Source organism: Amblyomma mixtum, chromosome 2, assembly GCF_055824585.1.
Source record: "Amblyomma mixtum isolate Tamu chromosome 2, ASM5582458v1, whole genome shotgun sequence".
Taxonomy (NCBI): domain Eukaryota; kingdom Metazoa; phylum Arthropoda; class Arachnida; order Ixodida; family Ixodidae; genus Amblyomma; species Amblyomma mixtum.
In genome coordinates, this window is record NC_143013.1 from 308,994,453 (window position 1) to 309,018,818 (window position 24,366).

Genomic DNA, 24,366 nt, shown 5'->3' on the forward strand with positions numbered 1-24,366 from the left:
AATAATTTCACCTGTAAACTGGGACTTCGACTGTTTTTTGTTTTTGTTTTGTTTTTCAGAGTACAAATCGTGTCGAAAGCTTTGTAAGACTACCTGTGCGATATGTCTGCATAATGTCTGCAACTGCGAGACACTTGTCAACTGCTGGACTGAAAGGTATCTACTTCATCCACTGTGTATACTGCCCGCATTTCATGGCTGATTTGCATTTTCGTCTAATCTTGTGCCCTTATATTTTTTTCTTTGGAGGCTTCCCTAAATGACATCTCAAAACACAAGGCACTGGCAATTTTGAAACGAAACAATGAATATGCAACACCACAATGAATGACACCACATGCACTATTGTTGCCCCTTCAGAAACACTGCGTTGTTGTTCATTTTAATGCAATAGCATTACAAGCTCCAAGTGGTCTGACTGCGTCGTTGTCCATAAAATTCGCCTATTAGCTGGAGGCAAATGACACTACCAGACCGGACATGACGACACTACCGGTAAAAGCATCAAGAACTGCTAATGATATCGAGTAGCCAACACACAATGAAATTAGGTGTCCCTGCGAATTTTCTTTCCGGTGTGCATTGCCACAAATGGCTCTAACATAACAATTGACCAGCTGCAAAATCGGCTTCATAGCGCAGCAATTCAAGGGACGAATTACAAATTCGACCTAATGATAAGCACTGCACGAAAGGTTCTATTATATAGTCAGATGCATGTTTATTATTCGCCCGAACTGTTGCGCTGCGACAGCCTGTTTCTCTTTCGAGAAATACGTTGTTTCATTTCTTGTCTTTTCCGAAAAGAACGCAGCGAGTTATTACAAGATGACAAGCAAGCAGAACGAAATGTGTCGTTTCCGTTCCGGCACTAGTTTCTTTTTGTATTGTTTTTATTGTCTTAGCTCGCACTTAACAAACGCCTCAGCTAAACAAAAATGGTATGAATTTTCCCCGTACTGGTGACTGTGCGCATCTTTTATATACCGACAGGAAGGACGTTTAGTCGTTACGGTCGTTTTCATTTTGAATCCGTACTCGGTTGATGCAAGATCCTGGGCTTACTTCCGCGATATCTGCCGCCTCGGCCTCGCACCACGGATACGTTCGCGATGCAGCAGAAAGAAGGGGAAAACAAAACTAAGAAAGAAAGAGGCAGGCCGGCGTTCTCCGCGCGTCCTGAAGGGACGCTCCGAGCATCCTCCCCTCCGGGATGACGCACTCCTCCGGAGGAGAGGGGAGGCGGGGGAGGGGCGCCGCCACGCGGAGTCTCCGGAGGAGGCGGCCGCACACCGCAGGCGGCCCATGAGGAGCGTGCGGCTGCTCACCGCGCTCGCGGCCCTCGCGGCCACGCGGGCCGCCGGACCCAGCTTCGTCGTGGAGCGCCGCACAGACGACGGCACGCGGGAGACGCGAGTCCACCACGGCGACCTGACGGCCGTCGACAGCTGGGCGCAGGAGTCCCTCCTGCTGAGGCAGGTCTCGGACGGCCGCCGCCTGCTGCAGGCCGTGCTGCGAGACGGCCGCCTGTCCCAGTGTGAGATGCTGCGGGACGCAGAGTCCCTGGAGCGCTTCTTCGCCGACTTCTCGGCCGACTTCGAGTGCGCCCGTGGGGCCAACGGAACCACGGGCTGCCTCGGGGTTAGGATCTTCCGGGACATCGAGGATCTGGACGAGCGGCAGCAGGAGCTGCTCCATTGGAGGCGCCTGGCGAGGGCCTGCCGCAAGCTGCAGCGAGGCGAAGAAGGCGGAGGCGGTCGGAGGCGCAGGAGGGACCTGTTCCTCTACCCGGGTACCAACTGGTGCGGCTCGGGGAGCTCGGCGCGCAAGCTCAACGAGCTGGGCGCTCATTCGCGCGCCGACCGCTGCTGCCGCGAACACGACCACTGTCCGTTCACCATCGAGGCGTTCCAGAGGAAGTTCCACCTGTTCAACTACCGGCTGCACACTCTCAGCCACTGCGAGTGCGACGAGAGGTCAGTACCCGCTCCTTCTTATGCTCTGCCGCTCATGTTGAGCAGGGTCCATGTTAAACAGGGGTTGCCCTCTAATACTCGAGCGTAGTGTTGAGCTCTGTTGTCAAGCGTCTGGTGAGATCGGAAACCAGAGACTACAACAGCACTTGGTAAACAACATCACAGCAGCCCGCTAGGTTGATTCATCATGGGTGAGCTGACTGCGAGGTCGCAGTCTGTGTATGATTACACAAAGACCAGTATAGTTCATTTCCAATGCTCGGAAACGGCACACTTTTGCCAAGTGGAAGTTCTGGGCGTGCTTTTTAGAAGTTTGAGTTACCGCCAACATGAGCGTTGAACGGTAATATTCTAATGGTGTTTTAGTTAGGTGAAATTTGAAAGCGAAGGAAGTTTACCGGCAATGCGGACTTATGGCAGCGGTCCAGACAACCATGCACGTAAGCGCCTTGCGCTCTGGAGGGCGCGCTATACCACCTGCACGAAACTTTTGCCATGCGTTAAGAACATGTTCCAATTTTGCAGACGTCCGGCCCCCGGTTTTTCATTAATTTACCCAAACACGAGGAAGTGTAAGACCCACAACAAAAAGAAATGATTCGTATTCTCTGAATCATCTTCATACAATGCGCAACAAATAACGCAAATTTCTGTCATTCCCGGGGCACAAGGAGCTCACCCGCAGGTAAAGTAACCACAATAGATGTTACCTTTTTAAGATTAAGATGAAAGTCTTCGGATGATTACCTGAGCATGAGAGGCAAGAAGAACATTTTATTCCTGAAAAGCTCCAGGAATTATTTTATCTGGTTCAAACAACATTCCCTTCTGGAAGCTTTCTCGGGAGCCCTCTACATACAGAGTGTGTACGGCAGCAGAAAAATAATGGTCAGAAATTCGCCAGTCTATTGCTTCTTGAAGTGTTTTCTTGAATTATGTTTGGGCTGCATATTAACGCTATAGTTGTTGGGTCGGACATAATACGACAGCAACGGTGGCCTCGCTCACTTCATATAATTCCTTCATCATCCATCGCTCTAAGAAGGGGACGAAGTAATCTCGAAGCGCATAAAAGAGGTTATTGGTTTAGAGGTGGGGAAGCTGTAAGAGAGTTCGTCTGTCTAGGCAAAGTTGTGACCACAGTCCCACACCACAAGAAAAAAATAACCACGTAACTAAGAATGGGGCGCAATATGTTAAGCAGGCGTCCTCAGGTTAGAAAAAGCACCTTACCATTACTCCTTAGAGAAGAGCACACAGTAGTTGCATCCTGCCAGTACTAACGTATACGGGACCGAAACCCGGTGGCTGAAGGAAAGGTTTTTATTTCAGTTGAGGGCAGTGCAATGAGATACAGAAAGCAACGTGATATGGGTAGCGTTATGAGACAGGAAGAGAGCTGAGTCGGTCAGAGAACAAATGCAATTTGATGATACGCCATCTGAGATCAAGAATAAATGTGCAAGATAACCGATGGTCTCTTAAGAGAAGACAATGGATTAAAAGAGGAGGAAAACGTCAAACAAAGCGTCAGGCGGAAGCATGAGGTTAAAAAACTCGCGGAGACAGCGCAGCCGTAGCTGACGCGGGGCAGTGGAAATGATTGGCGGAAAGACAATCCTACAGTGGACGTCACAGGGCCGATGATAATGACGACGAAGGCTATTATAATGATAACGAAAACGACGACGACGAAGATCACGATGGCTTCTGGAATGTGGGCTCACCCAACTAACCGATGGGTTAGTTGGGTGAGGCTCATGTGCTGTACGATGTCAGTGCAAGTTAAAGAACCCCAGGTGGTCCAAATTTCCGGAGCCCTTCACGATGGCGTCCCTCATACCTTGAGTCGCTTTGGGACGTTAAACGCCATAAACCAAACCATAAACCTAAATGTTTTTCAGACACACATACAGAGATTTATTAACGCGAGCAGGTGTCGCGCTCGCATATGTTTTCACCAATGAGCAGAAAGAAGGAAGACGTGCCCATCCCATGCGTTGACGCTTCTTCATCGGTGGCAACGGTGCTCACGCTGCCCGCGTGCTGTAGGGGTCGCCCACCACTCGTTCTCTGTGCTGATCGTGGCTTGCTGCCGCGGCGAGAGAAATCCGCCGAGCGTTGCACTTTCGACGAACGCCGTCGCGACCTCGTGCTACGCTTCCCCGCCGTTTGACTCCTGTTAAAAGGGTTGGCGCCTCGCGTCGTCCCTGCCTCGCGGCCGCCTCGTCTGAGCCTCGCGAACGATCCTCATGTCGTGCGGCCGCAGTGCTTGTATTATACACCATCTTCAGTAGAACCTATGTTGAGCCATTTCAATTCATTTAGCACGCTACGGCGGGAACATTAAACGATGGCAAAAAAAAGGAGAGGGAACACTCCTGAAAGCGGTAGCTGATTTTATGAGATGCAACTAAAAAACGAAGCAACAAATGCCCCTCGAAGAATACCCTCCAACGGATCCCGTAGAGCTATTGTCATGACGTCGAAGTCAGCTGCTTTCCACCACCTGCCACAGACGCTAACAAGAGCTCCCTAGCAGGTGCAAAGTGGTTTACCGTGACGTCACAACAATAGCTCGTTGGTATCCGTTGGGAAGTCTTCTTTAAGGAGCCTCTGCCGCTTCTCCTCGAATCGTGCACAGCTATGTCGGCACCGACGGAGAAGGTTAAGAAGACACGACACAAACTTGAGTGCAAATGCACCAACTGTATAGCTCAGCAAAAGACATACCTGAGATGACCAACAAACAGACTGCGCGCGCTCACAACTTTTTTTTAATCAAAGCAACAAGGGGTTCATATGCGAAACTATACGTGTTCAAAGGCCAGGCCGCGCAACGCAAAAAAAAAAAAAAACTTCCTATAGCCACACCAGACGTATGTACAGCCTTTGTGAAAAGTACACTTCTAAAACGTCATGTTGAGGGGCTCTTGTTGCACATATGGGAGTCCTAACTCTCGGAGGGTTCACAAAAAGTTCCTCTCGCTTCAAAAGATATGGAACAACGCTGGCGGTTCACAACGAGCCACACAGCATGGCCAGAAGCAAACTCCTTGGACTCTCTACTTTTGACAAAGGTGTACAGTGGTGAGCAGCCTTGTCTAGAGCGCTTGAGCAGTGCGCACTTGGTAACAAAAACCGAAATTAGAGAGCGCCCCTCATTACAGGGCAAAGTTTTCGTGCCTGCTTTGTTTACGAGGCTATCTGGCGCTACTTCCGTGCAAGCGTTGCAGCTGGACCCTAGAGGCTGCCACAAAATCTGGATTTGTTTGCAAGGAAGTGCACCGCCCGAGCGCTCTAGACAAGGCTGCTCACCACTGTACGTGCTAACGCCGCTACCATGGACGGTAGTGGGAACATCTACTATGGTCTAACGATAGCTGTTTTTTGGTGCATTACCTATCCTTCCACGCGCACAATTTAAATTTTGTAAATGCACGCCTTGTTGTCTTGATGACGATGTTGTTGTTTTTTATGGCGCAATGGCAACTTGGCCAAAGAGCGCATTGCAAAGGCGTTCTTCTACTGAAGTTGGGGTCAAAGACCCCAGTCCCATGCACTTAACCCCTGATAAGCCGAGCACAAGGCCGATGGAAAGCTGCACTTGTAGTGGTGGGTAACCGGCGACACACGGGATCGAACTCCGCACCTCACTCATCGGAGGCGGGTGCTCAGCCAACTAGGCCACCCCTGAGGTAACCTCTCGTCGCGATTAAAAATAGACGCGAATATGAGCAATGTGCTTGTTGTGTCCCTACCCCTCCTGCTTTTTTTTTACCCCATTTCGAGTTCGTGTAGTAGCCCGCTAATGCACTCCACGAACTAGCCCCAATTGCCGCTTTGATCTATGGCTAAATTACTATAGCCCAGCTTAGTATCCAACTCGCAACTGCCCTCTGTGTCACTGTTTGACGATTCACAACGCCGTGGGCGTCACAAGCGTATACGGACATGCGGAGGGAAGCGGCCGCGGCACAGGGCTCTCGATGACGCAGTCTGGCATGCAGAGGGCTCGGATGCAGCAGAGACAGGAGTCTGCTGTAACGCGATATACGCTCGGCATCCGGAGTCCACGCAGGACTCGCGTCCTTTTACCGGAACGGCGCTACTCAGCAGTGTCGTCGTGGTTGCAGCACTCACGCACGCTTCTTGCAAAGGAGTTCATGCAGGCGACACCTGCGCGGGAAGCGGTTGCCTAATACCTTGTTCTCACGCACCGGCGTTCAAGTCCCGGCCCCGCAATCGCCATTCTTGTTGGCATCGCTTGCGCTGCGACGCTGCGGCCGTCTGTCCCCTCGTATAGTTGCATATAGGCTCAATATTGATGGAGTCAACCTTTAGCACTTTTCTAGTGGTCTAGTACAGCATCCGCTGAATTCAACATGAGCTGGAAGAACAGGAAGGAGAAGTAGACTGTAACTGTTGTTGTCGTCAAGTAATAAATCACACTTACCCACTCTATAGACGACTGGCCAAGACAGGCGGTGATTGACAATTGCTCAGAAGCGTTTTCTAAAAAAAAAAAAATTAAGATTGGGAGATTGACATCAAGAACAAATTGGCTGCTGTGAGATGGGTGCTTGAAAATGAGAAGAGAGCTATTGGAGCACTGTTTTGGATGGCATGATTATGGATAAATTTCATGCATGGGAAGCCAGAAGTTGGAATTCAAAAATATTTCAGGATGGGAGCCGTTTCGTGTTTAAAAGGAACCTTTGACTGGCGGAGAGCACAATCCTGTTGCTGTGCCCAGGCGTAGAACTACTAAGGGAAAGAACGACCCCAGTAGACAAAATCAGACCGAGCTGTTGAAATGGATTTTCTAATAGGCGCATCCGTAAAGAGGAGCAGCGGCGGCAGGACAACAACAAATGATCTATCGCAGTTGCGGTTCCAGCACAGAACGGGAACAAAGGGGAGACCGACAGGCGGGTATATGGAGGCAGATATTTATTTGCTGTATTAGACAACGCAGACGCGTGAAAGAAGCCTCAAACTTGAGCGATCGCCATTCTTTACTGCACCAGGGGAACAGAAGATAATAGTATTCGGGAGAAAAAGTAAGGCTGAGGCTGAAAATTCTTTCAGTAGCATAAACCTGCAAAATCTGGTTGCTGTAGTAAATGCGCAGGGCGAGAGAAGAGTAGTGACTGGGCATTGAAGAGATGCCTTCGCCAAGGCGCCTGCAACGTGACTTAAATTAATTCCTCTGTATCCAGGCACCCAAACTAACCGCAATAAACAAGCGTGTGGTGGTACCAAATTTTTGATTAACTGCAGTGTCTGTGACTCCGTAGACTCAGTTTAGATAGACACAAAGGCATAATGGATGCGTCATAATTGCGGCAAAAGAAAAAGGGGTCTAACCTGCGCAAAGGCAGGACCACTGCTAAAGATTCGGCCAGATATTTGAGTGTGTAGTGGGGAAGACTCAGCGAGGATGACCAATCGAGGGGCAGAGTGGAAATACCGACGCCGGCTTTTTCTTTGCACTGTGAGGTTTCTTTCTTTTTGTATTGCGAGTAGTGAGGAAGAGCAAACAGGGTAGGAACGAGAGCATAAATACACAACTTATGTTTCATGGTTCGCGATACGGAAAACTCCGAGGCCAACGCCGGAATAAATATTTAATTTTATATATTACCAAAATATAATTGGATTTCAATAAGTGCGAAATTACTGATTAGCATCCCCTCAAGCGCAGCCAAACGCCCATAAAACAATGGACCAATCCTGTTTTCCCTTTGAGTGGTTGATCAATTCGCTTTCGCCCTACCATGTGCTAGCCGGCCTGGTTTTAGCTCAGTTGGCAGAGATACTGCTCCGGACAGACGGTGGTCCCAGGCTCAAACCCTGTACCGGGACGAATTTTTCTTCAACTACGAGTTTCTGTGAAATCTGCAATCTGAGAAATGGTCGTTCGGTAGCGTAGAGTACGATGACCACTGCGCACCCCTCACGCTGTAAGCTGATGCGCTTCTTATATCAAACACGTTGCACTCGTCCATAGGAACGGACTTGGGTCGATATAACACAACGGTTCAGAAATCAACAGCATTCAATTTTTACAGTTCACGCTATTCCTCCCTGGCTTGGGCCAACAAGTTGAGCCAATAGCAAGAAGGTAGCGGCGACTTCGGGACAGTTAAGACAGTGAGGTGGAAGCTCTCTGAAGAAATAGCGCGCGCGGCTTGTTTTTGGGTCTATGGGGCAGTCACGAACAAAAGCTTACGGAATGCGGAACCGCTGCAAAACATTTATTTCTGCTCTGTCTTGCTACCCAGCCAGCTGCAACTCGTCTCAGCGAGTGGAGTATGTGTGTTTCCAGCTCATGCTTCTGGCCCGCTGAGCGATCTGCGTTCCTGCGCATGACCGCGCAGAAGTAAATTGTTTAACACGAATCCGCATCCCGCAGACTTTTGTCCACGACTGTACATTCTGCGCAGAATGACTGAGGCGCATAGAGGGACATGCACTTATACCGCTGTTCACCCCGTTTTCTCCGCACTGAGTGCGCATCGTATTACACTCTGGACGGCGTAGCGAAATGTGGAAAGGAGAGGGCACGGGCCAATAGAGAGCAGCGTAGAACAGAGAGATAACTTGGGGATTATGTATACTAGCCGTAATGACGTCGTATGCACGTGACCGGGACATGTCATGCTGAGAACAGAGAAGTGATGTTCTGTTAATGACACGCAATGGATTCCAAAGGAAGGGAATCGTAGTCGTGAATTAGTCGCACAGGTAGTATACGTGAGATTCGGAAATTTCCTTGGAAGGTGGTGACCGTCGTTGACACAGGACAGGGTTGTTAACTCGATGTCACTCGGCGATGGTTGATACCGATGAAGCGCGCCCCTCTGCTCCAGAGTCTTTTCCAAGCAAGCAACACGTATGTACGTAACGGGAAGGGCAATGTTAACACGAGTGCCTCGTGTGAGCGCTCTCCCATCGCATGGATTTCAAGGCATTGCATGGGTGCGCGTTGGATTAAAGGAAATACCGTCCCGATGCTGGCAGTCCTTGTGAGTACAGTGTTTGCGCGCAAAATAGCATAGCAAATTTTTCTCACTTGAAGCTTAGAAACCAGATTTCTTTGGAAAATTTATTTGCATCTATTGGATTTTCGTTCCTACTTGTGTATAGTATAGTGCGAGCTTACCAGAATGAAGGTCAACTGCAAGTCGGCGCTGAAGTTGCATGGTTCTCTTTCCCCGACTGTTCTCTTCGCGCTATCCACGGACCCACACAGCGTCCGCGTATCACAACCACTGAATGCTTCGCTCCGTGGCGGCCACCAACTAAAGCAGTGGGGGCCTGTCTTTGATGATGAATGGCCCAATGGCTTTTGAATCGAGTTCCCACCATAACTGCAGTTCGTTGCAGCTTGGCTGTTCGCGACTTACGACAGGCACTTGTCGCTTCGCAAAGGTTTGAGAAGTGACCTGTTCCCGGCCGCGGCGGCTCAATTTCGATGGAGGCGAGATTCTAGAGGCCCGTGTACTGTGCGATGTCAGTGCACGTTAAAAAACCCCAGGTGGTCGAAATTTCCGGAGCCCTTCACTACGGCGTCCCTCATAGCCTGAGTCGCTTTGGGACGTTAAACTCCAACAAAACAACCCAAACCAAACCAAACATAATTCGGTTGCAGTTATTTCTACTTTAGTTTCAATGCATGGCTTTTTCGTATTATTAGCTTCTGATTGCTATGCCTACTATAAGTCTCAGAATATGTTCTTACACCGTGGTCTGAGGAGTCTGAAGGCCTGCCCAGCCACCCGACATTTCCTTTTTTTTTATTTCGCACACTTGCCATAAAGGCATAGTTTGTGTCCACTGTACATTTTACAAAATCGTGTGAGGTATTCTCGTGCAGGAACCGCAGAAAGCTCCTGCTCTTATTGTTGTCGGTCAGCCACTTGGAGAAATCCTCCTCCCTTGTCGGCGTCAGTCCCACTTCCTGTAAAATTCGTGTCTTCGAAGCTCTTGTCCCTTCACAAGTCCACAGCAGGCAAAAGCTCGAAAGGCTGCGTTCTGCTCAACTGTTCTGAAATGGGCAAGGCAATACTGCCTAAAGTAAAATGTTCAGCTTGTTATCTGCACTGAGGTGAGTACAAGTGGGCTATGAGGCCTTACCATGTGCACCAAATAGGCGAAGCAGAGATCGACGTGGTGGCATTCACGGGTAGGCCAAAGCTGCACGGTTTCCGCGATGCATAGTAAAAGAGCAGAGTTTGAGCGAAGACAGCGCATGCGCGAAACTAGTCTGGAAGACTGGACGAGTCACTCCGGTGTATTTGGACAGCGTCCCCCCCCCCCCCCCCCCCCCCCACCTGGATGCAGGTCCGCAGTCTGGTCCGAGTTGAAGTACCTGGATAGGCCTATGCTGAGTAGCCACAAACTCCTCGCGCGTCCACCATTTTCGTCTTAAGTTCCTCCGTCTGAAGTCTGGGCTCGGAGGCATGGTAGTGACTTGTGTTTTTTGGCAGCTCCTTCTATGTCCCATTTGACTCTTTTCCTAGCGAAGATTGTACAAATTGGCTGCAACAAAACACATACTTTTTCTGTTTTGTTGCCATCAGATACCGTGCAGAACTTGCAATAAAACTGTCAGTTACAATCTGGATGACCTATGAACGTTAAATTTCTTTAATTGCCCTCAGGGATTCGATACAAGGGAGTCAGTCTGGTGGTGCCCGATCAGTGTGGGCAAACATTTTCGAGAAAAGCATTGTGAATGGCGGGCGCTGTCGGTGGCACAAAAGTTGTCGCTGCTTGGTTTAAACACACACAAAAAAAAAAAAAACGACCTCGCCATAGTTTAGTCTGAACGACTCAGTACCGCAGGAGGCCAGTTCCGGCGATGTCCCGACCGCTGTAAAAGTTAACTGCAAGACAACCTATAGGTGTCTACCACGTTCCAAGACGCAGAGAACCAAGGTCCGTCCTGGGCGACACAGGACGCAGCCCGAAGCACTGCCGTAATCTGAGCGGCGATCAGCGAGACACTCCGGAGCCAAAGTGGACCTGCTGATCCTATCAGCGGCACCTGCAGAGAGAAGCCGAGTCTGCCCTTGTTCGCTCGCTGCCGGGCAGGAAAGAACACAAAGCAGCTTCACAACAAAGCATGTTCTTTCTGCGCGCCTCTAGCGCAAATAAAACCTTCAACAGCTTTGAGTACCGAATGTTCGCTAGAAAAGGCAGCTCAAAGCGAGTTGGAAACGGAGTCTGTGTCCAGCGGCACCACTGACGGAGGTCCACAGAATGGTGGCACGCCTGTGTGCTTTGCTTATTTGGAAATGCAAGACAATAGCCAGACCTGCTCTCTGTTTTACTAAGTCTAAGGCGTGGGTGCGCGAGGATTCACACCCAGCAATTCTGGACAAAAGCATGTGTTGAGCGGGGAACCGTTTATGAACGCAATTTTTTCATATAACGTACGACTGCACTATAACAATCAATATATCCGCAAATCACCCGACGTCACTCTTGCAGGTTTTTTTTTTACTTATTAACGTTTTTGCTATCGACAAAAGCGTTGCTTATTGCTTTTCTATGGCAGTCGTAACTGTTCGATGCGATCGATGGAAACACTTTAAAAGTAATATTTTTCTACATAGAAAAAGAATGGGCCTTTATCTTCAATATTTCCATAATAGTATCTTACAATTTTCCGATTTTCAAAGTTTTTGTTCCAGAATGTTGGACATGTCGTTCCACATATAGCTTGCTCCGGGGGCCGCGGGTCACTTGTACGGGCGATTGGAGACTAGATCCTCACAAATATGGAGACAGACACGTTTGCACGGCAACCCTAAAAGGATCAACTAAGAGTTGCAGTATGTGATTTACTAGCATTATCTGGAGATCAGAATCGTAGCTCGTCAACCACTCCTCCCAGCGAGGGTTGTGGTTGAAGAGAGGAGGAGCAGTAAGTGCGACTTCGCGGGTAGTGGGTGAACGTGGGTTCAGCATTGAGTGTTTGGGGACAGTTTGGATAAAGCTGGGAATTTCGCTGTTTCATGCGGTAGAGTAGGGAATATGGAAAGAACAGAAATATCGAAGAGCGTGTGTAAAATGCGGATGAAAATGTATTGACACCTAGGGTTTCAGGTCTGCATGTGAAAAAAGTTGCGTTAACTGAAGAAAAATAAGTGGAACAGTGACCAGCAGTATAACACAAACGATTAAAGAAAGAATTAAGACGATGACAGAGAGGAAATAGTGTTAAAAGAAGAGCCGGAGGTGCAGAGGCAGTTTATTGAAAAAAAAAAAAAATGAGCAGGCTACAGGTCTGCATCGAAGGGATAACTATAGAGTCAGAAAGAAAATGTTTCAGGAAAATTACAACGCCAGTGACGCACTCTTTGAAGCTTGATCAGGCTTTTTTAGTGAAATTCTTTCGAGAGGATAACTAATGCATATGGTACTAGAAAAGCTGCGCAACTATGCAATTACCTGACGTAGTTAGAATGGCAACTGTGTTCATCCAGATGTAGATGCGGCCATGGTTTGTCTTCGCGAAACAGTGGGATTTTAGGATCGTAGAACTTGAAAGGGTATCCATGGCAGAAACTATAGCAAAAGAGGACTATGATTGGCGGATTGGCGGCTTAATGAAGAACACGCTACAAAGTAAAGATTAAATACTCGATTTACTTCAGCCGTGCACTAAAGAAAAACACCGAAATATCCAGCACTCTGCCAGGTGCTGCAGGTCGTGAGAATGCGAACAAGATCAGAAAAAAAAATTAAGAAAGCATAAACAGACGATCTTAAGGCACCCACAACCACCGGTTTTTAAATGGGGTGGTCATGTCATGCGCCTATCTACTTCGTCGCTCTCACAATCGCCGCTTGAATCCCTGTACATAAAAGGGAGCGCTACCACTCACGAAAGCTGTCGCTCACAGCACCAGCAGTATGCGTATTTCCCAGTGCTTTCGCGTTAGCCTGCTGCGCTGAAGAGGGGAGCGCCCCCTGACGGATCACGAACACTTTCGAGCGGCCCAGTAGAGCCGCTCCGTGCAATACCCCCTCCACCCCCCAAGATGTGGTCTTTATGGCCTGACTTCAAACCATGCGCCGTTTCCTAGCGATCACCGTCTACTGGCAGTCCTCAGCGCTTCAGTACTGTTTAAACGAAAAAAGAAAACTTGAAAGATGTATGCTTCACCTACGATATTTACAAGTAAAGTCTTGATGGCCGTTGAGCGAAATTCAAGGTTTGGGTCTGTGTGCTTTTAACGCTTGATTTTTAACGCTTGGTTCGTCCCCATCTCACGCGCGCTCAGTGTAGCGAATAAATAACCATCCTGTTTCTTTTTTGCCGTAATTAAGACTAGTCATTCACTCCTCTTCTGGTAGTGATTCCAATTCGTTTCAATAGCCATGCCATGTATGTGAATTCAACTTTACTGCAACAGCACCAAGAATCATGGAGTACACTATGACAGAGAATAAAGACACCACGAATATTGTTTAAAGCAAAGAGTAAAGCACGTGATCCCACAAATACAAAAACTGCAGGTAAGCATACGATCAAAAACAAGAAATTCAGTGCAAAAAGAAAAGAGAAAACAGTACAGGTTTTGATAGAAACCATAAAAGTACGCCAAAAAAAAAATTTAGCCCTCACGATACCCTCCTACCTCTTGGTTGTGCAGATGTATAGGCCAATCGTGCCATTTTATTAGCGGCTATCACTAACAAAAAAAAAAGGCAAAACAAGAAGAAGGTTGCATTAACGGCCATCAGTAGTGAAAGTCTGCAGACCACAATGACGATAAAGAGCAATTTTGCTGAAAAGGCAGGAGACACAAATGATTGCAATACATCTTAGGACTCTTGACAACCCTTACTGTGTACTGTGTTCGATCAAGAAATGCTTGGTTAGAGCAAGCGAGATGGCAGCGGCGAGTCGACTGCACCTGCTCGCACGATAGAAGTCCACAAAGATGAATCTTTCAATGTGATGGAAATGGCACGCCCCATTGCGCAGCCAGCATCTTAGAGGAGAACTTCACGCGCGAGGGAAAAGTTCGCCACCGTTCTAGGTTCTCGAAATAAATTCTAGTCCCTCTTTATCGTCGAGGGGAAGTGCAAACATGCAGTACATCGCAGCAAGGACGCATTAATTCTAAAACGGCTCATAGATGGCGGTAGCCACACACTGGTAAGGGCCTTTGGCATTGTGAACGTGCGCCCGCCTACACCACCTTGGCTTCCTAAGCCACTTTTGGTGCTTTGCGTGCCACACCGTTCAGCCCCTTCTACTTCTACCAATTCAACAACTAAAGATCTTAACAGTCTATTCCTCGCAAAAACAGGCCATCAAGGCATAGTGTCCCAACAGCACGCATTTGACGCACACACAAAAAAATAACTACGATTCCCAGATATTCCATCGACCTCCACTCCATAGCAGGTAAATAGCTCGTCATCTCACCAGTGCAGTAAACGTGCTCGAAAAGTCGGAGTTATGTGCGTATTGCTCTTTCCAAATAGAAACAACTCTAAGAATATGATTTTTCGTTCTCTATATATCAGAAACTGCCATCTTGCACTAACAAGCTATAATGTGGGTGTGCTGTACAGAAGAAAGCCATTCGTGCGACTGTCAACATGAACACTGATGCACACGTTAAACATATTCTCTAGAGCTTGTAGCTCTCGTATCTACGTTTAGACACTGAGGACAAAAAGAAGTTGGTCTGTATCGATAGGGTGCAGCGTTCTAATCACAGGGACCACTCTCACCGAAAATTCAGCTGTTATAATAGAGGGAAAACCCAGAAATGAAGTACATGTGTCGTCCTCACCGGCATATTTCGCAATTAAACTGCGTGAGTCGACGGCGTTTTTTTTGCGCGGATCCCAGACGCTACGCTACTGCGCCGTTGACTTCAAAGTGGTGGCAACCAGTTCATATCGATGAGAGCGTCACGAGTTTCAATTTCAATCAAGTGTCCACAAAAATTTCGAAATTCAATTTTTTTTTCACGGGTAAATGCTCTTTTTTCTGTCATATAAACGATAACATACGCCGAAAAATCCGGATAATCAATTTTAACTGAGAGCAATAATTTGGCTAAGTTTTCCTCATTGTTCCTTTAAATTACATAATGCAGTGCACTCGTCGAGCGCTTTGCAAAGCGAGTGGAAACTATAATCCTCAGCCTTATCTCCATCGTCGGGCCGGAGAAGCGACTGCATTTGTTTCACCGCTTCCCTCAAGACACGGAGCGCAAGTCCGTTGCGCATTTCCGTCCCAGTTATCGAGTCCTTCTCTGATCGCGCATCCGTAGTCTTCGCAGCATTTCGAGCTTTGCGCTAGCTGGCTACCAAAGAAAGACCATCAACAAACAAACTTCAGCGCCATGAATTGGGGGGTACACAGCCGACTCTGGAAGTATAGAACGCGGCGACCGTGCACGTTATTGCACCGCGCACATTGGAACTTCAGAAAGAGAATGAGAGCCAAACAAGCCTGCCGCTCTCCGCCTGGTGGCGAAGGCGCGATTCAAGACTGCGCAGTTCGCTAACTCAAAGCCAAGGTCATCAACGCCCGATACTCTTCGAAGCTGTTTCTTCTGTTTATTATCGCTCGATATTGTGCCTAATACGCACTACAGTGCGTTTTTTATAGGTTCAGTGCATTGTTTTATGCATTTTGGAAGTTTCTTAAGTACAGTTTACACCGATAAGCAGTCTGCAGTTTCAACTATAACGATGATGATGATGATGATGATGATGACGGTCTTTGCGTCACAAGGGAAGTTTTGTCCAAGGAGCGCTGTGGCACAAGGCAGTCTCCATTGCACAAGATGGGGTCAAAGACTCCTTTTCCGAGCGTTTCACCCTAGATAAGAGAGCACCTATAGGCCAGCGGAAAGCCTGCGCCCATTGTATCACCGGTGGGTACACCCGGCGACTATGGGGATCGAACCCTGCACCTCCCATGTGCGAGGCGGGCGTTCAAGCCACGAGGCCACCGCTGCGGTCATTCTCTACCATCATATAGTGTTTTAGCTTGTTTGCTTTCTTGATTAAAATTTTTCGTTTACATCAGTTGGGACCGTTATACACTTTGGTTAGGTTCCTGAAGTTCTGGTTTTGCAACATGGCACTTATGTTGTATACGCACCTTGAAGTTTGAAACATCGATTTACATGTCCTCCACCTAGAGCGATATGATCACCTGGCTATTTCGCCTCAGTCACGGTCGCCATGCTACGCTTTTACAATGACGTTTTTTTTTTTTTCTCAGGCCTCAATAGTTCTGCTTCCAATGAAAGGAAATCTATGGTCTCAATTTTCACCTTACCAAAAGCCTGCAAGTTTCAACAAGTGTTCGTGTTTGAGATGGAATGTGAGCCGCTGAGCAGTGAAGAGGTACTGTACCGCGATGCCTCACTCGAGTCTTTATGCGAAGCCTCAAAATCGGGGGAATATCGCATAGGTGCTCTCTATAGCGGCGATGTGGCTCGGCGGTTCCTTTGTGGCGTCTAATCAGCGCGCCCTTTGTCGCAACCCCGCGGTTAGAAGGCGAAGGTCACCCCTTGGTGAGACGCCCGGCACTACAGGGTGACGCTCAGCTTATTGTGCGACGGTTGCGCAGCATCGTTACATTCCTTTGTAGCCACCGCACACACTTTTTATCGAACCCACGACGGCAGATAAAATAAAAAAATAAACTGACCTTCTGGTTGCTAACCGCAGAAACACCATCTCAAAGCCTCGGCCTAGGCTGCGACTCTCGATCCTTTCAATTTCAACAATTCTTCTCCCTCTGGTAAACCTCCCACGTACAGTATGCACGCTCGACTAAGCACTCGCCGTAGTGCATGGCGGCTATGGGCAAAAGTGCATACAAAGAAAATAAACGCAAATATCGATTATATGCATTTATTTCAGAACAGTACAGTTTCACTCTTCGTCAACCATAGTGGCGAAAAGAGGTCACAAACACGAAGGACAACGCTCACTTTGAATGAATACAAGTGCTGAATCTTCAATAGGCGCGTCTGCGAAAACTGCCGCAAGGCGCTCTTCGAGCTGTTCTAAAAAAAAAAACTGTTTTGAAGTTACTACACTCTGCGCGAAGAAGTTCACCAAAAAGAAAGGTTGTCAGAAGCAGCCTAAATGCTGAACAAAGACGCTGAACATGTTAAACGTGTTGAAGAAAAATGGCCTTGCACCGGCGGGAACAGCAAATCCGTTAGTCAACATTTTCTTAGTTTGTCTTTTTCAGCCGGCTTCTGTGCTCAGTCACATCTCAGGAATCGTTCGTACAGCTCCTCACAGACTTCAGCGCTTGCATTGGGCTTAAAACGAATGCGGAAGCACTTGTCTGTCAGGTCCGTTATGCACATCGGTGTGGGCAGCTTCGGCAGGCCCTCAACCGGCGGCTCCTCTTCTTCCGCATGCGGCTCCTGCGGCTCCTGCGGCTGCTTGTCGTCCGTATGAGAAACATCCGGCTTTCCTCGTAGCACGTGAGCCTTCTGAGGAGCGCTACAAGTGCCCAGAAGGACGCAGTGGATGATGTAACGTGGACTCAAGAAGACGTGCTCTCGGTCTTTCAGCCGTCGAGAAACCTCTCGCGCGTCTGACTCATCCACTGATTTGGAGAACAAGTAGCTCGCACTTGCAGCGTCACCAATTTCGCCTCCATGCGCTTTCCAGAGAAGTTTGTACTTGTCGCCAACGGTTTCTGAAAACCACGCAATGGAACCGCCAAACACACCCATTTTCGCCGCTACCTTGGCTGAAATGTGAACCAGACGACAACCAGACGGCAGTAAAGAAGAGCGCTGAACCGTGATTGTTGCCAGACGATTTTCGCGCTCAGTCTAAATGCGACTAGAAAGTTAAATTACGCATTCGCCATATTAACGAGCGTTACTAAAGATGCGGCGTGCTTATTTAATTCGAAACTGGGCTAGAGCAGCGCAAGGTGGTGGTTGCGCCAACGAGAGCTTCCGTCGTCACGCGAGGAGAATAATGATGTATTAAGGAGCCTTCTTTCACGGACACGCCTCGGTCGTTGCGTAACCGAGCGGAAAGATTACAGCCGAGCGGCTGGGTCAAGACTGACAAGTTCATCTAGCAAGCCGGCCGACCGCTATTCTCTGGAGGTCGGTTCCAATCTTAGCCGCGAAACGCGGCGGCCTGCGCATGACGTTTTTCTGTGTGTTTATTTGCCGACGCCGCCGCGGGAAGGGCGCCACTGTCTGCGGGCGCTGCCGTTTTGTCCCCGGCTGCGCCGCCCCGCCCCTTGGCTGTTCGCAGCCCTCCTTTCTCCTCTCTCGGCCCGAGTTCAGCCATCGTGGCTGACATGGCCGTCATTCGGCGCAATCGGCCCTTCTGCAAATCGACATTTTCGGGGAAAAGCCCGCGCACTCACGCACACACTGCGCGGGCAGACGACAGCTGACTCGTCGTCGTCTGCTTTCCGAGCCAGCGAAGCGCGACACCCCCCTCTCGTTCCCCTGGAAGCAAAACTTCTCCCTCCGGCTTTGAAGCTGTTCGAGAGTTGCGGCGCGGTTTTTGTTTACTTGGCCGCGAACAACAACGGCAGCCAGATTGGTTGCTATTCAAATTTGCCGATACACGTCCTCGGAGGAATATAAAAGGGGCCGATTTTCATGTGCGAGATTCAGCCAGGTCGCGGAAACTGCTCGAATATACATGAAGGCGCCTAAGTGGGTGATTCCTTTCGTCCATTCAACAAATTTACCGCACTGAGTGCTCCATCAGAGCGGACTAAAAAGGGCCCGACCCTTCAAAGGTTGCAATAAAAATGATGAAAATGAGCACCATCCACTGAAGTTGTTATAAATGGCGCTTTTCTTACCGTTTACTACTAATGACTGTCACTGAACGACGAACGTTCTCGCTGCAGTATATATGGGTCATCCGCATATATAGATTTTCTGATTGAATCAGTTATTCGTAAGGCTATTATATAAAATGTACATGCAATTTCCGTACCAATAGCCGCGAGCGTACTTAGGTTGAATAAGCAAAATGTACAAAAGGCTTAGAACAGATTTCTTTTTTTTTTTCATCGGTCATATGCGCACCGGGGAAGAAGTTATTGAAGTTACTGACTTTGTTACCGCAGTGCGCATTATAAACTGATTAAACAGGTAAATTGATTGAAACGGGGGTAAATACAGCTGGAAGATACTTATGGAGGAAACTGTGTATGAAATCCTGTATTATCATGAATAAGCAGCTAAAGAATTCTCCAAACTGCATTCGGCGCATTTCATACCTTTTCTTTGGTATCCCTTGGAGACTATATATACTGTGGTAACGCATCAGTAGAGGCGCTTCTATTCCTTCAGCGCGAGGGCAGATGCAAGCAGTTAATCATGGAATTAATACCTCCTTTAACACAGGATGCTCTTTCCAAAAATGGATGAGCCATTGTTGGAAGGCGTATTCGAGTTCGGCTGAGCGTGTTTGCTTTTTCGCAAGTTGCGTCGACTGTAGCTGTTGCAGAGCCCCATGGAGTCAGGTAAGAGGTATGACAGTTTTTATCGATATGAACAACGTTACGCTTTCATTTTATTTTGTTAAGCGCCAGCGGGATCGTGGCAGTAAAAACACCACGACGCCTGCTCGCTACGACACTTCGGTACTGCAGCGAGGTCGCACATCCTAAAACAGCGAAATTTCTTTGCAGCCCAAGTGAAAGCTTAGCGCATTTTTTTTTTATTTCTCCTGTGCGCCATATGCGCACGAGGGAAGCAGTTGCTGGCCTAACAAATAAGCAGCACTGAAACAGGGACGCCTGAAAATTGCTGGAGAGATTCGCGAAAACGCTTATCCGGGATCTTCTCGCCTCAGCGTGGCGCGCCTGTCGAATATAGTTCACCATACAGCGGCGCCCCCTGGCGGGTGAAAGCGACTGCTGCTGCAGACGACGGAGTCGGCTTGGCCAGAAGACAATGCGGGGACGAAGTAGGAGAAGAGGGCGTCACCTGCAGCCAATGGTCTCGCGGCTGGTCGGCGCGTGTCCTTTCTGTTATGACGGGGAGGTTTTCGGCCCCGCGTATGCTATGCCTGGGTGCCCTCCTCGATAGCCGCGAAAGAAAGCGGCGGCCTGCCGAATCACCTACAGCCGCCTCGTTCCTGCCTGCCCGCGTAGATGGATCGATGGTGTTCGGTCTGCTCTTTTATGGTTTGGCACGCTGCCTCCAGCTGACCGCCGAGGACATGAGGCCAGGAGCGTCCTGCGTGCATAAGGAAAGCTGGGAGGGGGGGGGGGGGGGGGGTAGCGACAGAGCCTCCCCTAGACTGACCGGACAATTTTCTGCTGAAGAACCAGCTAGACCTATCCCTCTTCCTTCTGAACAAGAGATTTTTAAAAAATGCATCGCCCACGTGAAGTCCCGCAAAAAAAAAAAGAACACCTTCATGCTTATTTTGGGTCTATGTTCATTATCGGTGCAACTACACTGAAACTCGATTTAATATCACCACAAGTTATGGAGAGGGGTGGTGTTGACGCCGATGACACCCGCTTACTGAGCCAGCCATAGAGCCTGAGGTACAAAACCAAATTTGATTACTACAGCTCTGCTCGGATATTACGGAGTCGTCGACATCATCGTCAACCAAATTACGTGCAGTGTAGGGCAGAGGTCATCAACCAAATTACGTGCAGTGTAGGGCAGAGGTCATTATCAATGACCTCTCGTTCATCCAGTTTGGATCCAGTTGAGGCCACCCTGTATATCCCGGCTAACCTAATCAACTGTGCCAAGGTTTGTGTCACTGTTATACTCCTACCCCAGAGTGAACCCGTATCTCACTGTTCAAAGCAGAAGATAAGCTAACTAAAAGAAACACTTCAAAACTGTTTTAGCGCAATCACATCATTTCGCAAGAGCCCACAATTCTACTTTCCGGCATTGCTTCTGGCTGCTGTCCAACTGCTCTTGGAATCGTAGGTCTCTGCGCTGCGCTGCTCTATTCTGATTTCGAGCCTTTTTGCTAGCCTCTAAGTTCCCGCATTCCACAGCGTGCTCAATAAACTTCAGACTTGGTCACCCCCATGCTGTTTCCCTCTCCTCTGTGCAGGTTCCGAAGCTGCCTGAAGATGGCCAACAACGGGGCGTCCCACATGGTGGGCAAGCTGTACTTCAACGTGGTGCAGACCAAGTGCTTCGTCTTCAAGCACCGCGAGGTGTGCGAGAAGCGATCCTGGTGGGGCAAGTGCATCAAGCGCGAAAAGCAGAAGGTCGCCGTGCTCCGCACTGGCATGTCCTTCTGAGGAACGGCCCCGCACGAAGTTCGCCCATTTGAATTTGGCGCCATGTCTGGTGAAACCATTTCGGCGTAACGGTGATTCGCTGTGCCATATGTGACGTCACATGGTAGAGGAACCAGTGGCGACTTGTAACGGCAATTCTAGTTTTGTCATGCCGTCATAACGAGGATCTGGCGTCTCATATGGGTCAAAGGCCAGCAGCGTCACGCGAGGGAATAGTCAGTTTACGTCAGTCAACAAAAACTTTTTTTGAATTGGCGGGTGCCGGCTAACTATTGATACCTATTGTCACCTTCTGTCCGCGTGTACTTCTAGTATGTGTCTTCAAACTAGTCACGCCGGCGTACCGACTGATGGGCACGTGACCACCTCCCTCCCCGTGAAGACAAAGCCCAGAGGAAGAGCGCAGCGGTGGTCGTTATCTTCTTTTTAGAGCTGCTTCTCCCAGAACAATGAGCCAACCAGAGAAAGGGAATGCGTTAGACCACCTCTCACTTTCAGGCCGTCGACGTAGCGATAGTGTTCGTGGCGTAAGTCAGGCTACGGCTTCAGCATTCTTCTTCAAACTTATGTGCTTCTAAGGAACACGGGAGAGGAACTGAAGGATCACTCAAAAATAAAAAAAAGGGTGCCCAACTAGTTGTTTTAAGCTTTCACGTTAGAGACCAGATGTAATAAAGTTCAAGCTAGACCTAATGGCAGGTTCTATTCTTTGAAGGGCATGCATTAATTCCTAAAGGGAACCAAGTGTCAGCACCAGATGGTTCTGACAAAGTTCTTTCCGCATGTGTGAGGAGTGGCTTATCCTTGCTCCATGCCGCACGAACAAACACGACGTGCGCTGCCATAACTCGGCCTCTAACTAGCAAGAATACATGAATAGAAAGCTTCCATTTCACACCGATAGACAGGGTAGCCGCTGAACCTCGAAACGCATGTAGCCGTGAACTCGGTTCCTCTACTTGAATGACTTTGATAGCATTTGAAGACGTAATCATGGTAACAGCAACTGGATATTTCGTTTGTTTTTTTTTCCTCTCGTCTTATCCATTACGCAGCTCTACCATACCTGGTCCGCAAGAAATGTCGCGATTGTGAGCAGGTTGTCATATTGTTTCGTGCAAGAAACCCTACTTCGATTTTTACTTTGGGTACGTGTACACGCACACCGTTTTTTTTTTAATTCTTGGGAGGTAAATAAAAATGCAGGGTGTTGTGAAAAAGGCTCTAAATGTGTGACCTCTTTCGCGTATTTTTTTTTTACTGTTTCCACAGAATCTCTTGTTTTTGCGCATTTGTGATACAATCATAGAGCTTAGCAAGTTCCTATCCTACACTGCGACGCTGGTGCAGATATCTAATACCCACTCTGGCTGACTTTGTGCGACTTGTGATACTCCCGTAACAAGCCTCTGGGTCCTCTTCTTTATGTGTTAGCGTTTGGTAATCCCGCCGCTTTTCACGCATTTATTGTACCCACGGCTATGTATGTATAAAAGAGAGAGAGAGAGATGTAATGCTTGCCCAGCCTGAGGTTATGGTTCCTCATTAGTGATCGCTGTCTCGTGCCTCATAACTCAGTCCTTGCCTGGCTTGGCAACACCACACTACAGCGTGCTGCGAGATCCACTTGGACAAAGCCTTTTTTTTTTTCTAACTTTGAGTACATGACTGCGAGTATAGTGGAAGCCGCATCCTTCTGTCTCATAGAAAACACTTCACTTTCGTGGTAGCGGTTGCTTAGTGGTGCCGAAAGAAGTCATCAAGGTGCCACGTCAGTCAGGCGTCGCACAAGAGTACCTAGAGTTGTATTTGGGCGCCTATTAATGCGATAGCATAAGAAGCCCCATCGAAAGAAAATGTGTCGTCAGAAGCTTAAATTGCCGATTGGCTGGAGGAAAGTTACGTCACCAGACCGGAGGCTTACCATTGCCTGATTGGCTAGAGGAAAATGACGTCTCTAGACCGGATCATTCTCATTGGGTGAGAGACGTGACGTCATCAGACCGGAGCATGATTGGCTGGAGGGAAATGACGTCTTTAGACGGGATCATTCTCATTGGCTGGGGGACGTGACGTCACCAGACCGGAGCACACTCATTGGCTGGAGGAATGTGACGTCACTCGGTAAAGTTAGCAACAGTTACAAATTCTGTCGCATTGCAAACACACAATGAAATTAGGTGTCCCTGTAAACTTCCTTTTTACCTCTTGGTTTACCCGACTCGTGGAGGGAGCGAAAAGCAGCTACAAAAGTCACGGAGGGGGCATTGCATTTCGTTCGCCATCACGGCGGTGCAAATAATGCCAGGCTACCGCAGCTTCAGACCGCACATGAAGATGACGATGCATGACTCTTTTTCTTTTCATCAGATCTTCGGTCGATAACTGTGTAGCCTTTAACGGCATGCCATGTACACTCTGAACGTGTTGTTAAATGTTGTGCACCAGAAAAACGAAAATTGTGGTGTTTGTTAGTGTAAGTGCTCGCTTTGACTGCCAGTTCTCCTTTACCGGGTTCCTTCGCACGTGCTGTTGTAGTAGTGTCACATGTAAATAAAGGTGTCCATTGCCCCCATATTCGCCACTTCTCCGTTGTTCACTGCATGAAATATTCAGTGTTTCCAAAGTGTCGCGTGAGCCAGTGGTCTGAAAAATATGCCAGCGAGAGAGAGAAAAAGTGAGAGAGAGAGCCTGTGAGAGAGAGAGCGTGTGAGAGAGAGAGCGAGAGAGCGTGTGAGAGAGAGCGAGAGAGCGTGTGAGAGAGAGCGCGTGTGAGAGCGAGAGAGAGAGCGCGCGCGCGCGCGTGTGCGTGTGCGCGCGTGTGTGTGTGTGCGTGTGCGTGTGCGTGTGCGCGTGCGCGTGCGTGTGCGTGTGCGTGTGCGTGTGCGTGTGTGTGTGTGTGTGTGTGTGTGTGTGTGTGTGTGTGTGTGTGTGTGTGTGTGTGTGTGTGTGTGTGAGAGAGAGAGAGCGTTGAAAGCATGATCAATTAATCGGAAGCGACTGCTTGAATGACCCACATGTTCAGGATATGCAACCTTCTAGCTTATTTAGGCAAGAGCTAACGGTGCGTTTCACTTTTTCTTGAACATGCAGCCGTTT

General features: G+C 48.6%; 1 protein-coding gene across 1 annotated transcript; it reads left to right on the forward strand.

Moving 5' to 3' along the window:
• The first annotated feature begins 1,305 nt into the window (after positions 1 to 1,305).
• LOC149364906 (uncharacterized) lies at positions 1,306 to 22,977 on the forward strand. Its single transcript, XM_089570221.1, has 2 exons — positions 1,306 to 1,976; positions 21,075 to 22,977. The coding sequence occupies exons 1-2, from the start codon at positions 1,306 to 1,308 to the stop codon at positions 21,265 to 21,267; spliced, it is 864 nt and encodes a 287-aa protein (XP_089426347.1). The 3' UTR covers positions 21,268 to 22,977.
• Positions 22,978 to 24,366: the final 1,389 nt, after the last annotated feature.

Excerpts from the sequence above, each read along its gene's own strand:
- LOC149364906 (XM_089570221.1), top strand. The coding sequence starts at position 1,306 with ATGAGGAGCGTGCGGCTGCTCACCGCGCTCGCGGCCCTCGCGGCCACG. Across the intron at positions 1,977-21,074 it reads CACTGCGAGTGCGACGAGAG|GTTCCGAAGCTGCCTGAAGA; the intron begins GTCAGTACCCGC and ends TCCTCTGTGCAG.